The sequence below is a fragment of the Neofelis nebulosa genome, chromosome 17 (assembly GCF_028018385.1).
Source record: "Neofelis nebulosa isolate mNeoNeb1 chromosome 17, mNeoNeb1.pri, whole genome shotgun sequence".
Classification (NCBI taxonomy): domain Eukaryota; kingdom Metazoa; phylum Chordata; class Mammalia; order Carnivora; family Felidae; genus Neofelis; species Neofelis nebulosa.
Window position 1 is genome coordinate 17,143,503 of NC_080798.1, and position 14,221 is coordinate 17,157,723.

General features: G+C 38.6%; 1 protein-coding gene across 2 annotated transcripts in view; it reads left to right on the forward strand.

The window, feature by feature from the left end:
• The window catches only part of ZNF568 (zinc finger protein 568), a 166,859-nt gene that overhangs the window by 19,473 nt on the left and 133,165 nt on the right, over positions 1–14,221 (forward strand). For both annotated transcript variants that reach the window (XM_058709368.1, XM_058709369.1), the window contains exons 4-6: positions 2,383–2,509; positions 3,038–3,133; positions 4,870–8,409. In XM_058709368.1, the coding sequence (XP_058565351.1) occupies positions 2,383–2,509; positions 3,038–3,133; positions 4,870–5,822 (1,176 nt within the window). In that variant the 3' untranslated portion in view covers positions 5,823–8,409. Of the gene's footprint in view, positions 1–2,382; positions 2,510–3,037; positions 3,134–4,869 lie in introns of those variants that run through there.

Below are 14,221 nucleotides of genomic sequence, written 5' to 3' on the forward strand. Positions count from 1 at the left end.
GATGTATCATAGTTAGTTTCCTCTACTCACAGGAATAGAGGATTACTTTTCCTTACACCAAACAGTTCTCCAATTCTCTGTGGATACCAACTAGGTGTCCTACAATTTAATTCAACTCAGAGTTAGCACAGACCCTACAAGTTAGGGTCTCAGTCTCAGAAGACTGCCCCCCCCCCACATGCTAATTGCATCCCAGGTTGTCACCTGAACTTCTGACCAACTAGCTGTAAATCAGGGGTTCCTGTGACCCCTTGCTTAGTTTTGATAATTTGCTATAGTGACTCACAGAACTCTGGGAAACACTTTATTTACTATTATAGGTTTATTATAAAGGTTACAAATGGAAAGCCATATGAGAAGGTACAGAATGGTCCTGAGCATATGAGCTTCTGTCTGTGGAGTTTGGGGTGTGCATCCTCCCAGATGTGTTCACCAACCTGGAAGCCCTCCAGGGTTTTCATGGGATTTCCATTTTGTAGGCATCACTGATTAAATCATGGGTTGGGGATCAGCTCAATCTCCAGTACTACCCACACCCACCCCCATCTAGAGGGGGTGGAAAAGGAGACTGAAAGTTCCAACCCTCTAATCACATGGCTAGTTCCTGTGGCAACCAGCCCCCATCTGTGTCATTAGCATAAACTCGTGTATCCTTGACTGGGGCTTGTTATGAATAACAAAAGATACTCCTATTATCCCTATTACTCAGGAAGTTACAAGGGTTTAAGAAGCTTTGTTCTAGGAACCATGAAGGAAGACCAAATATATATTTCTTAATATATCTTAATATCACAGGTGCCCTCTTTAGGTTAATACCCATGGGTCCTTCTTTGGGTCTCCAGCTGAACTCTTTAGTGTCCCTTGGGGCTCTGGCCTAGGCACTTTGCTCATCCTGTCTCCCTGCAGAGAGATCCCACACTAACAATCTTAGCTACCATTTCTCTGCTGATGGCTCACAGAGCTTTTAGCTCCCTTCCTGATCTTGCTTCTGCTACAAGACTCCTGCGTCCATCCCACTGCCTGCTAAGTGTCTCCACCCATGTGTCCCCAGACATGACTAACAACACATCCTCTTTGCTTCTCACTTCTGTTTTTCTCACTTCTGATTTACCACCACCATCACCCAGTTGGCTTTGAGACACCTGGGTGTTACCCTTACCCCTTTTCACTCACTCCCCACAACCAGTTCAGGTTCGGGTTCTGCTCTTCTTTACTCTTTCTTTTCTCTGTCTCACTGTGTCTTACTGTGCTACTTGTGAACATCATCTTCCACCTGCATTATTACGGTCTTTCTTTTCACTTCTCTCCAGATCCCCCCCATCACATTTCTCTTTCTATCCATTCACTTTCAAATTATGTGAGTTCTGTACTTCTTTAGGCAGGTTTTTTATCCAGCCTACCAATCTCTGCCTTTTGGAGTGTTCAATCTTATATTAATTTATATTATAATTTAATATCATTTAATATAATTATTGGTGTGGTTGGATTTGTATCTATTCTTTTAGTATTTAGTTTTCTGTTTGTCCTATCGCCTTTTGTTCCTTTATTTCTTTTCTCTTGTGTGTGTGTGTGTGTGTGTGTGTATTAAATATTTTTGAAATTCGTTTACTTCAGTATACCTGTTTGCACTATAATTTTAGTGGTTACTTTAGGAATTCAATATATACCCTTAACTTTTCAGTCTGCTTAGAGTTACTGGTGTACCACTTGATGTGGAATGCAGGAAACTCACCACATGCCTTCTAGAATGTGCTTTCTATACACACCTATTCCTTGATATTTCCATTGATTTAAAGTCCATCATCTCATCACCCACAGGCCCCTGTATTCTCTTCCTGCTGCTGAGTGCCTTGTAGCCCTTAAAATCACTGTGCTGCTCCCATGCCGGTGTTCATGCTGCTCCCTCTGCAAGGACTGTAGTTTCTTCATCTTTCTGTAGAGGAGACTCAGCTCCACATATCCCGTAGCTCTGAAGCCTTACTAGCCTTTGAAACAGTCACACTTTTCTACATGCTATAACCTAGATGTCTTGCCACCATAGCTCTTATACTTTCACCCTGATGGCTTTACATATTGCTCTTTGCTGGGCTGTCAGCTCCTTGAGGTCAGGAACCATCCATGATTGTGTTTCCAGCAACCAGCACTGGGTTATACACAGCAGGTCTTCAGTCAGTATCTGTCGACTCAAAGTGTATGTGGCAGTAGGTTCCAGTGAGATTGTTATTTTTCCTACCATAGGTAGCCTAAAGCCAGGAATGTAAAAGGTATTCTCGGTAGATAAATGATCATGATAAGCTCTGACCTAGGAACATAAAAATTCCATACCATCTACCCCTGGCTACATTTTTCCCACATGACTCAGTGTCATTTCATCCTCAGCAGAGACCTGTGTCATTCAAAGACGTGGTAGTGGGCTTCACTCAAGAGGAGTGGTACAGGCTGAATCCTGCCCAGAGGGCACTGTACCGGGATGTGATGCTGGAGACCTATAGCAACCTTGTTTCAGTGGGTAAGAAGAACTCCTCCACACAATTTAGATTGTGTTTGATTGACCACCTTTCATTTTTCAGTTGCTAAAAGTAACTGAGATACCTAGAGCCTCTGAAGTACCAAATACTTTTTATGTGCCAGACACTATTTCAGCCACTTTTAACATATTAACTTATTTAATCCTCATAAGAGCCCCATGAGGTAGGTACTATTTATACCACTATTTTACACATTTGGAAACAGAGGCAAATAGGTGAAGTCACTTGCCCAGTGTTATTCAGCAAGTACATAATAGAGCCAGGCTAGGATTTGAACCCCAGTAGTCTGGCTGCACAATCTGCATCCCTAACCCTTATGCTGTGCTGCCCCAGTGAGTTTGGCTTGAGTTTCAGTGGTCCTGAGTTACTAATTCCTTTTGGGTTCTGGACAAGGTGTGTGTACAGTCTTCTCCCAAGTCCAATGTCTGTTGTGCAGCCTTTAATGCTGCCTGAGTGGCCCTGAAGACCAAGGAGCTCAGCCCAAGGCCTGGATCATTTCCCTGGAACAGGTTATGAAGGCACTAAACCATATGTGATCCTCAAGCTGGAGCAGGAAGAAGCACCGTGGATTTGTGAGGCAGCATGCTCGGGCTGCCACTGTCAGGGTAAGTATGATAAATCCAGCAAGAGGTGCTATGGGAGGCTGGCACCTTTGGGATTTTGTTGAGTCCACCTTTCAAAAGCCTTAGAGCTTTGCAAGCCACTGGAGACATTTCTCTGAGAGCTTTAGCCTTCTTGATGTCCTTCAACCTCCATGCACCCCACCTCCCTTATCCAGGTGTTCCTTTTCCTCTTTAAATCTCACCTCTCCCTGTGCTCTTGCTCCATCCCCCTATCTCCAGAATCCTTCATTTCTCTTAAGGTTACCTTCTCCATCACATTCAGGCTTTCTCACAAATAAGCTTCTGTCATTCCCCCGCTCCTGCTGGTCCCTTCCTATTCCCTTTTCCCACGCTTTCCAGGTAAAACGCTTCAGACCTGCCTGCCATACCCATACTCTCACTTCCCATCCTTTCCCTAATCCTTTAAGTTATCCCTTAGTCCTTTAGTTTCCTTAAGTCACAGAAGAGGAAGTATTGAATTTCAGGTAACCAAAGACAACTGGGTGGTAAAGGAGATGACTGAGCTTGGCCCATCTTAACCACTTCCTTATAACATTCAGAATAACTGCCCCTTTCCTAGCAGCTCTGTAAAATATTGCAACAAAACCCATGGTACCCCAAGTGTTGGTAACCTACTCTTAAGGATGCCTCTGAACTACTTCTCCACAAGAGTCATGAACTTAGTAAGAAGAGTCAGTGTTGTCTGTTCCCACATCTCTTTATGCCACTCACTCTTGGTTTTGTAATCACATAATTGAATTAATATTACATTATGAAAATACCATTCAAGTTATTTTCGTGCTTCTCTCCAAAATGTCTCTGAAATTACCACCAGTCACCTTTCATCCACCTTGGTTGTAGTAGTAGCAGTAACAGCATTAGAATTACTGGCCAACACTCAGTGTGTGCTCACTATATGCCAGATCTGTTCTCAGCCTTTTACATATATCATCTCGTTCAACCCTTACAAGACCTGTGAGGTATCCAACCTTTATTACTCCATTTACAAATGAAACGATCACAGGAAAGTTAGGAAACTTATCTAAGAACATACAGCATAGTAAGGGACCAAACAGAGATTTGAACTCATGTGGTCGCATTTCAGAACCAGTACTCATAACTGTCACACCAACACACTGGTACCCTTTGGGGTGTATTTTGCTTCATTAAACTGTGCTCATCAGCCTTCCTGAAACATTGTAACCTGGCTATCAGCTGCCTTTCTTTTCCCTCTTTTAAGAGCCACACATTGAATAGCAAGGTGCTATATGACACTTAAACCCCTTTCCTCAGTAACAAGATTGACAGACTACAGCCTATAGTTTGGCCACCTGATTTTGTGAAGAAAGTTTATTGGAACACAGCCGTGCCTTAACATTTACATACTATCTGTGTTCCCCAAATACAGTGGGAGAGTTGAATAATTTTGACTGAGACCATATGGCCCACAAAGCCTAAAATATTTACTCTCTGACCCTTTAAGAACATGTTTGCCAACCACTGGTCTATAATATTCCATCTTCTTCAAAATTATAACTTTGTATACTCTGTGACATGTTCCATTTCATTTGTGCCTGTTGTGAATCTTCTCATACAGCACCCTTCTCCGCATTTAGTTATGGTTCATGCTGTGTCTGTTTATATGCTGTGTGTTGTTTAAATGTTTAGGGTATTTTTCAAGTAATTTTATTCCAGATCATAATAATAGAATAAAGAAAGGTTTGCTGTATTTTCTCCAGAAAACATTTGTCAAGTTAATGTCCAGAGGAAAGGACAGCAAGACATGATTTTGAAACAAGGGGCATTCATCAACAAAAAAACATTGCCCAAGGAAAGAAGCCATGAAAACAATAAGTTTGGGAAAATATCACCTTTGAGCATTAATCTTTTTCCTTCAGTTCAAGACCCCAATAACTGGGACCCCTATGGAAAAAGTGTGAACCATAATTTAGACTTGATTGGTTTTAAGAGAAACTATTCAAAAAAAGATGAGTGCTGTGGATGTGGGAAATTGTTACAGCATACAAACCATGATAGAAAACCTAATGGAGAAAAACTCTGGGAATGCAGTCACTGTGAGAGAGCTTTTAGCCACAACCCAGCACTTATGTATAAACCAACAGTAACCAATTCTCTTGTGTACAAACGTAAGAGGGTTCCACCTACAGAGAAACCCCATGTCTGTAGTGAGTGTGGGAAAGCCTTCTGCTACAAGTCTGAATTCATTAGGCATCAGAGGAGTCACACTGGGGAGAAGCCATATGGATGCACTGACTGTGGGAAAGCCTTTTCACATAAGTCAACCCTTATTAAACACCAGCGAATTCACACTGGGGTAAGACCCTTTGAATGTTTTTTTTGTGGGAAAGCCTTCACTCAGAAGTCACACCGCAGAGAACATCAAAGAACACATACTGGAGAAAGACCCTTTGTGTGCAGTGAATGTGGGAAGTCATTTGGTGAGAAGTCATACCTCAATGTACATCGAAAAATACACACAGGAGAAAGACCATATCGTTGTAGAGAATGTGGAAAATCCTTCAGCCAAAAATCATGCCTCAATAAACATTGGAGAACTCATACAGGAGAAAAACCCTATGGATGCAGTGAATGTGGCAAAGCTTTCTATCAGAAGCCAAACCTCAGTAGACACCAGAAAATTCATGCCAGAAAGAATGCCTATAGGAATTAAAACATGATAATTGTGGGAAGCCTTAAGCAAGGTATCCTATTTCATTGTATGTGGAAACATTCATTTTCAGGAGAAATCTCATTGATTTAATGAATTTGGACAAAATGTTTTTACCATAAGGGGAGTCATGTTCTAATTGTGATAGGAAACTTTATACAAAGATTGCAGAAAACACTTTATAAAACATAAACATGGTCACTCTGGCTTATGAAAGTTTACAAATATGTTAATGGAATAACAATACAAAATATATGTGAAAAGAATTGGTATATTATGGCATATTCCACAGTGAGCCACATAATAAGCATTATTTATATTTTGGAAATGTAAATGTGGATTTAATGTGATTTGTGAATATCAAGCACATTTGTCACATAGTATGTAGAATGCCATTCACCAAACTTTTTCACTCTAAATATCACCATTGTCTTTTAATGTCTTAACAATATAAAAAATAAGAACATTTGTTAATGTTGAACAGGCAAGGCTAAGGAATAGTTTCACAACCTAATATTGGATGAACAAAATCCTATAAACTTGATAGCACAGCCATTATTTGACAAATAGTAGTGTGGCCCTGGCATATTGTGCACTACTTCTATTTTATTAGTCTTAGCTTAACATGCCTTTGCAGCAAATTAGGAAAGACAGTGTTTATATGAGTCTTATAATTCAGAAATGTTTCTTGCAGAGACCAAAGATAGAATTTTTCTGTTTTTTTTTTTTCTTTTTGCAAATTAATTCAGCAATGTCCACTTTTCTTCCCTATCAATTTCCCTGTGAATATCCTGGGCATGAAAACCCAAATTGTTTCATCATTCCAATCTTGAAAAAAAAATCTACTTCCTTGAGCTGCCACATCTTCCAAATAAAACAAATGCCCACACTGTTCAAGATATGCCTCCTGTAAGAATGCCTGGTCCAGAATGAGAAAGGAAACAATCACATGAGCACCGGATGTTGTATGTAAGTGATGAATCACTAAATTCTACACCTGAAACTAATATTACACTCTATGTTAATTAACTGGAATTTAAATAAAAATCTGGGAAAAAAATAATCACAGATAAAGATATGATCAAAAGAGTGATAAAAGATACTTCATACAAATCTAGATCAACCTGTTGTTAAAAGAGGAATTAAATGCTTTTCTTGCAAAATAGAAGTTAGGAAAATTGCAAGAAGTAGAAACTTGATAGAACAATTACCATTGAAGAGTTTGGAAAAGTGATTAAAGATCTAGGATTGCAAAATGCTCCAGGGCCCAGATGATTTCATTGTTTCTTCTTGATACCAGTGTTATTTGAAGTATTTCAGCCCATAGATTATGTTCTCCAGTTTATTTTATGAAGTCAGAATAAGTTTTAACACCAAAACCAAATAAAGGTAATTGGAAAAAAGAAAACTCCAGGCCAGTCTTACTCATGAATTTAGAAACAAAAATTATAATTAAAATAATAACAAGTAGAATTCAGCAATATACCTAAAGAATGACATAATGACCAAGGAAGAATTATTCCAAGAATGCAGAGCCAATGCAGTAATAGGAAATAAATCAATAAAATTAACAGTTTAAAAGAGAAGATGCGATCTATCAATGCTGACAAGATATTTAATAGAATCTGCAAACATTTCCAATCTAATAAAATATAAATTAAATTGTAATACTTAGTAACCACTTAGGAGTTACTTTACCAAAATCCTATAGCATATTTTATACTGAAACCATTTTTTGAAAATTAAGGATTTAATAGTATTAGAGATAAGGGTGTTCACTGCTGTCTATTTTTACTAAACATTGTGTTGGAGTTTCCAATGAAGGCAGTAAAAAAATTAAATTAAATAATTGGTATAAACAATTTAAAAAGAGGGAAACTTTTTGATGATATTATATATCAATAAATGAAGAGACTAGTAATTGTTTTGGGTTGAAAGGTAATTTTCTAAAAAGACAGTATAGAAATTAAGTTTTCTCTGTAAATATCTAATAACTTACATGTACTTCTTTTGGAATTACACTAAATGTCAGTGACTTTTTCTTTTAACTTATGTGAAATGATCTTAAAATCCATATGGAAGAACAAATGCCTAACAATCTAGACAAGAAAAGTATGAAAAAGAATTTCATACCAGATGTCAGAATATAACATGAAGTCACTTTAATCAAATTAATAAAGTATTGGCAAAGGATAAATACATCAATGGATCAGAATGGAAAATCTTGAAATAGACCTAAGTGTATATGAGCTTTCTCATATATGGAAGAGGTGGAATTTCAGGCTAGAGGGGAAAGGAATGTTTATTTTAAAAGAATTCTGGTACAATTGGCTTTTACTCAGGAAGAAAGTGAAATTTGACTAATACCCCAAAGCATATGAAAAAAAATCCAGGTGGATTTAAGATTTAAATTGTTTAATAATAAAATTCTTGAAGGAAAAATGAAAGGAGACTACAGGTATAATCTAGGAGTTGGGAAGATTAACTTTACCAACAAAAGATACTTGAAGGCTATTAAAAAATATTTGACTACATAAAAGTATAATCTTTTGTATGGCAAAAGGTGCCATCAACAAAGTCAGTACACGATATTTTTTTTTTTTTTAATTTTTTTTCAACGTTTTTTATTTATTTTTGGGACAGAGAGAGACAGAGCATGAACGGGGGAGGGGCAGAGAGAGAGGGAGACACAGAATTGGAAACAGGCTCCAGGCTCCGAGCCATCAGCCCAGAGCCTGACGCGGGGCTCGAACTCACGGACCGCGAGATCGTGACCTGGCTGAAGTCGGACGCTTAACCGACTGCGCCACCCAGGCGCCCCAGTACACGATATTTTTGAGGGAAATATTTGCAAAGCCAATCAGAGAAGAGGTGCTTTTCAAATTGACAGGAAAAAGATAACTCAGTGGCAAAACATGGGAAAGTATTGTGAATAGACAGTTGTAAAAACAGCAAACCCAACTGGCTGGCTATCAAAAAATGTTCAGCTTCAGTGGTTGTTGGGGAATACAGATTAAACTCATAATGAGATGGGGTGTCATAATGAGTGGGGTTGAGCATCCAGCTTCGGCTCAGGTCATGATCTTGAGGTTCATGAGTTTGAGCCCTGCGTTGGGCTCTCTGTTGACAGTTCGGAACCTGGAGACTGCTTTGGATTCTGGGTCTCCCTCTCTCTCTGCCCCTTCCCCACTAGCACTCTCTCTCTTTCAAAAATAAATAAACATTAAAAAAGATTTAAAGTCCTAATGAGATAACTGTGCAATCAAACTGACAAAAAATAGCAGGACTGCTTTTTTGCTGTCCCAACAAAGGTTCTTATACACCACTGGTAGAAACATAATCATTACAGCTCTTTCAAAAAATCAATGTGGTAACATCTATTATAATTTAAAGTACTTATGCCACTTTGAGGAATCTCTTAGAAGTAAAACCCCAATACGTAAAGACAGATGAATATGGATATTTATTATAAAATTATTCCTAGTGGCAAGAAGACACTAGAATCCAAATAAATGCCCATCAATAGGGAAATTGGAAAAGGGAAGGAATTATATCCATTCCATAACATGTTTATATAGCCACTAAGGTGAACAAATTAAACCATGCTAGTGGACTTGAATTCCATAATGTTTTCTTGAGTGAAAAAAGCATATTTTAAGTGTGTAAAATATGATCCTGTTTTTGTAAATCAGTGACAAAATGCCTCTAGGTGTTTATGAGTGATAAATATGTATCCATATATGTTTGTGTATGATTTTCTATGCATGGAGAAAAGTATTGAAGAGTATACATTGGGTTGGAGGGAGGTGGGTGATATAGGTTGGTTTGAGGGAGTCAGAGAGGGAAAATGAAAGCCAAAAAGAAAAAAAAATACATAAATGAACCAAGTATGATATCTCAAATGTGTGATTAAAGTTATTTGAGTGGGGAGCTAGAATTCTGCTAATTTGTTGATATGTTTGTGCTATATTGTTAAGTGAAAAGGGCAAATTGCAGAATAATGTATACAAATCTATTTTTTTAATTAAAAATCCTGTATGTGTATATATGCATGTATGTTTATATGAACAAAGTATGGATGGATATACAGCAGGGTGTTAACATTGGTTATCTTGGTAGGGAAGGGAAAAATGGCAGTTGTTTAATTTATATGTCTTTGTATTGTTTTACTTGTTTTAACATATATACCTTTTGTAATTTGAAAAACAAAATAAAGGGGGAAAATGTTTCAAAGTGCATAAAGCATTGCAAGTGTTTCTGTTTTCTGACAAGATGGCACCTTGGTCTGGTTTACTGCCTTTCCTCCAGCACTGTCCTTCAGATATCACCAGAGTAAAAGTAAATGTCTAGATTGTTACTTGTGCTTCTGTAAAGCAAAAGGAAATATTTTGAGAAACTCCCAAGCAGAGAGAGGTTTTTTGTTTTTATTTTGAAATAAATTTTGATTTATAAAAAAAAGTTGCAAAACAGTTCTTATGTAGTCTTCATCCAGTGTCTCCTAATGTTAACATCTTATATAACCTTAGTACAATTATCAAAACCAGGAAATTAACATGATACAAACTAGTAAGTATAGTCCTTCCCACTGATGTCTATCTAGTCCAAGGTCAAGTCAAGACCCCACAGTGCATTTACTTGTTATTTATCTTCAGTCTCCTCCAATTTGTGACAGTTCCTCAGTGTTTGGTCTTTCATGACTTAGAACGCTTTTTTTTTTTAAGGAATACTCACCAGTTATTTTGTAGAATATTCCTCAATTTGTGTTTGATTCAGTATTTTCTCTGATTTCACTGAGGTTATGCATCAATACTACAAAAGTGATGTATCCTCAGAGCATAATATCAGGATACATGATGTTGATGAAATCTAACAGTCACCATTGATCACATGGTTAAGATGCTTACTGTTAGATTTCTACATTAGGAAGGTACTAACTTCCCTTGTAGTTAATAAATATCTTGGGCAAGATAATTTTGCAGAATTTTTAAAAAATACATCTCAGCAGGCCTTGGCCCCAGAGATTCTGTTTAATTAGCTCCAAGGATTCAAGCATCCCTAGTAATTCTAATGGGCAGACAAGAGTGGACTTTGGATATGGACAACACACCTAATCATTAGCCCTGAAACAAAGCATCATCCTTACAGAACAAATAGTAATGAGAAACTGAATTATGACATTTATAAACACTGGTCTTCAGCTTTGGTAACCTAGGTGTGTTAGTTATCTAGTACTACCTAAAAATAAGCACAAACTTAGTAGCTTAAATCAACACATATCATCTTGCAGTTTCTCTGAGTCAGAAGTCCAGGTATAGCTTAGCTAGGTCCTCTGATTCAGGGTCTTACAAAGCTATAGTTCAGTATTTCCCAGAACAGTGGTCTCATCTGATCCTCAACCAGGGAAGGACCTGCTTGCAAGATCACATGGTTGTTGGCAGAATTCAGTTCTTTGTGAGCTATTAGACTAAGGGCCTCAGTTCCTTGCTGGCTGTGGGCCAGAGGCTACCCTTAGTTCCTTGCCATATGGGCCTCTCTGAAGTCCAGCTTTCTAGAGAGAATAGAGGTGCTAGAAATGGAGTTGTTAATTGATCGTGTCTATGTGAGGAAGCATCCATAAAATCCCAATAGAATGGGGTCTGGGGAATTTCCAAGTTGATGAGCACAGCCATTTACCAGGAGGGTGGCACACCCCAACTCCACGTAACAGAAGTTCCTGCACTCAGAACCGTCCCAGACCTAGCCCTATGTATCTTTCTATCTGGATGTTCATCTATATACTTTATCATATCTTTTTATAATAAGCTGGTAAACAGCAAGTAAACTGTTTTCCTGGGTTCTGTAAGCTGCTCTAGCAAGTTAATCAAACCTTAGGAGGGGGTCTTGGGACCTCCACATTATACCTGATGTGTCAGGAGCACACATAACAACCTAGACTTGTGATTGGCATCTGAAATATCTGTGGGGGTGGGAATGGTAACAGGGCAGTCGTGTGGGACTAAGCCTTAACTTACGAGTTCTGGTGCTATCTCCAGGTAGATAGGGTCAGAATTGAGTTAAATTGTAGGCCTCCAGCTGCTGTCACAGAATTCCTTGAGTGTCAGAAGTGTTGTGAGTGTGGTAGTAGTGTGAGACTAAAGGAGAAACATGAGAAAAGATATTTTTCCCACACCCCTTGTAAACAGCAAAGAACCTGTTGCATTCCCAAAAAGAAATTTTAGTGTACATGAGAGGTGTTGGAAAATCATTTCCCTTACACTCTCACCTTCTGGTTGATTCCACTTTAAAAGCTTATGAAGGGCACCTGGATGGTCCAGTCAGTTGAGTCTGACTCTTGATTTCAGCTCAGGATGATCTCGGAGTTCAGGAGTTTGAGCCCTACATGGGGCTTCACTCTGTCAGCTTGGGATTCTCTCCCCCTCTCTCTCTGTACCTCCCTCTCCTGTGTGCGCACTTTCTAAATAAATAAATAAATAAATAGAACTTAAAAAAATTTTAAACTAAAAACTTAGTTTGAAACTAATTAAAAGCAAGACAGTGGAGTTGGGGGGTGGAGAAATTGGCCTGATAATATGGAATACAGATTCCAGTTAAAATATTAATATGATCCAATATAAATTAAAACAAGGGCTTTGAGGATTCAAATTTATTATATAAGTCTAATGTATAGAGGGTGATTATCCCTAACACTTCTACATTTGATAGCCTAATTTTGCCTGCCTTAAGCTTGGAAGATAAACAAACAAACAAACAAACAAATATAAGTGCATAAATGAGTGCATGGTGCCACATGGTGAATTACTACAACCTTAATGCTATGGTCCCATCTATTAGAGGTCCCATACCCAATACCCAATATTATTAAAATTACTAATTCTATTCAATTTTCAACAACTGGTAAGTATTTTGCTCTTATAGATTTGGCTAATATGTTCTGTTTAATGCCTATTTCAACAACCTCTCAGCTGTAGTTTGTCCTTGCCTCCAAAGGGACATAATAAAATTTTTCCAGGCTACCCATGGAGTTCCTCAATAACTTTGTTGTTACAAATTGCAGACAAAATCTTAGCTGTATCTGCCTTTCTCTAGGAGCACGAGTATGGCACTACATTAATCACATACTCCTGTAAGGAGATTCATTTCACACACTCATTACAGACATACAAGTCCAACATGTTTTAGTCTTTTTTGGGTTCTTGTGGCAACATAGTCCTCATTTCTAAATTTTACTTTATCTAATTGATGTTTCCATGGATAAATCAGCCCTCCTTAATGGAATCCTCCCCAACAAAAGGGTTAAAATCTGTCCAAGTTGAAATCAACAGTTACTCTCATTAGTGTCCTCAGAAATTCCTTCACCATAGAGGCTTTAGTAGCCTGTCATGCCTCCTAGAGTCTGTGGACCACTTGATGGCCATAAGTAATCCAAGAACTAATGAAAGAGACTGATTATTTTGGACTCATGTACACACCATTAAGACAACCGATGGCTGGCCACATATTAGGATCTCCTAGAAAGAGAGGTTCTCACAGACCCTGAGGCTGTGACCCTCTTTACCCAGCTTCTCATTATGCTCTGGGTCATGGAAACAGTGCCTGACAGGCTTGGCAAAGCTACTGAGATCTCCTTAAGACAGGGTGGAGCCAAATCTGCAAGAGCTGGTCTCCCCTGTCCTTAGTCCCTTGCCAGATGCCATAGTACTGGAGGAGGTCTCCCTTCACCCTCCCCCTTTGCTATCTGGGAGCCCCTTGGTATCAACTGAATGTACAGTGAAGAGTGTTTGTAGGCTACATACAAAGAGCACTGCCAACCATCTTATGTGATGGAGCTCAGTGTAATATTTCTGTTTCCCTTCCCTTAGCCAGGATTTCCCTCATAAATGATAGGACACAAGGGACAATACACTTGGGCAAACTTTAGGCAGTCACCTTAGCACTGGATGTCCCAGCCAACAAATGGCTCCGTCTTCATATTCATTACAGACTGTTGGCCCATTGATTAAAAATTGTTCCCTTCAGGGTAAAAAAGTCTGTTGCTGCACAGAAACCCCAGATACAAATCAATATTACACACGGCTCTACATATACTAAGACCACAATACAAGGCCTTGCCAGGACACACCTTATTTCTTTCAGAGTTATAGACATTACTGATAGTAACCAAGGCACATAATTCACTTCTCAGAATACACACGCTGCGCTCTTGAAAGAGGCATTCAATAGAACTTTCATGTCCTTAATAGGTCCCAGATAGCCAGGTTAACTGAAACATAATGGTGTCCTCAACTCCTTTTCAATACTAGTCTGACAAATAGACCCCTAAATGAGCCTCTCTTGCCCTGGGCCTTAATCTCTTAATTCAATGCTCCTTGGCCAATTCATACCTTATACCAACTCTAAAAAAC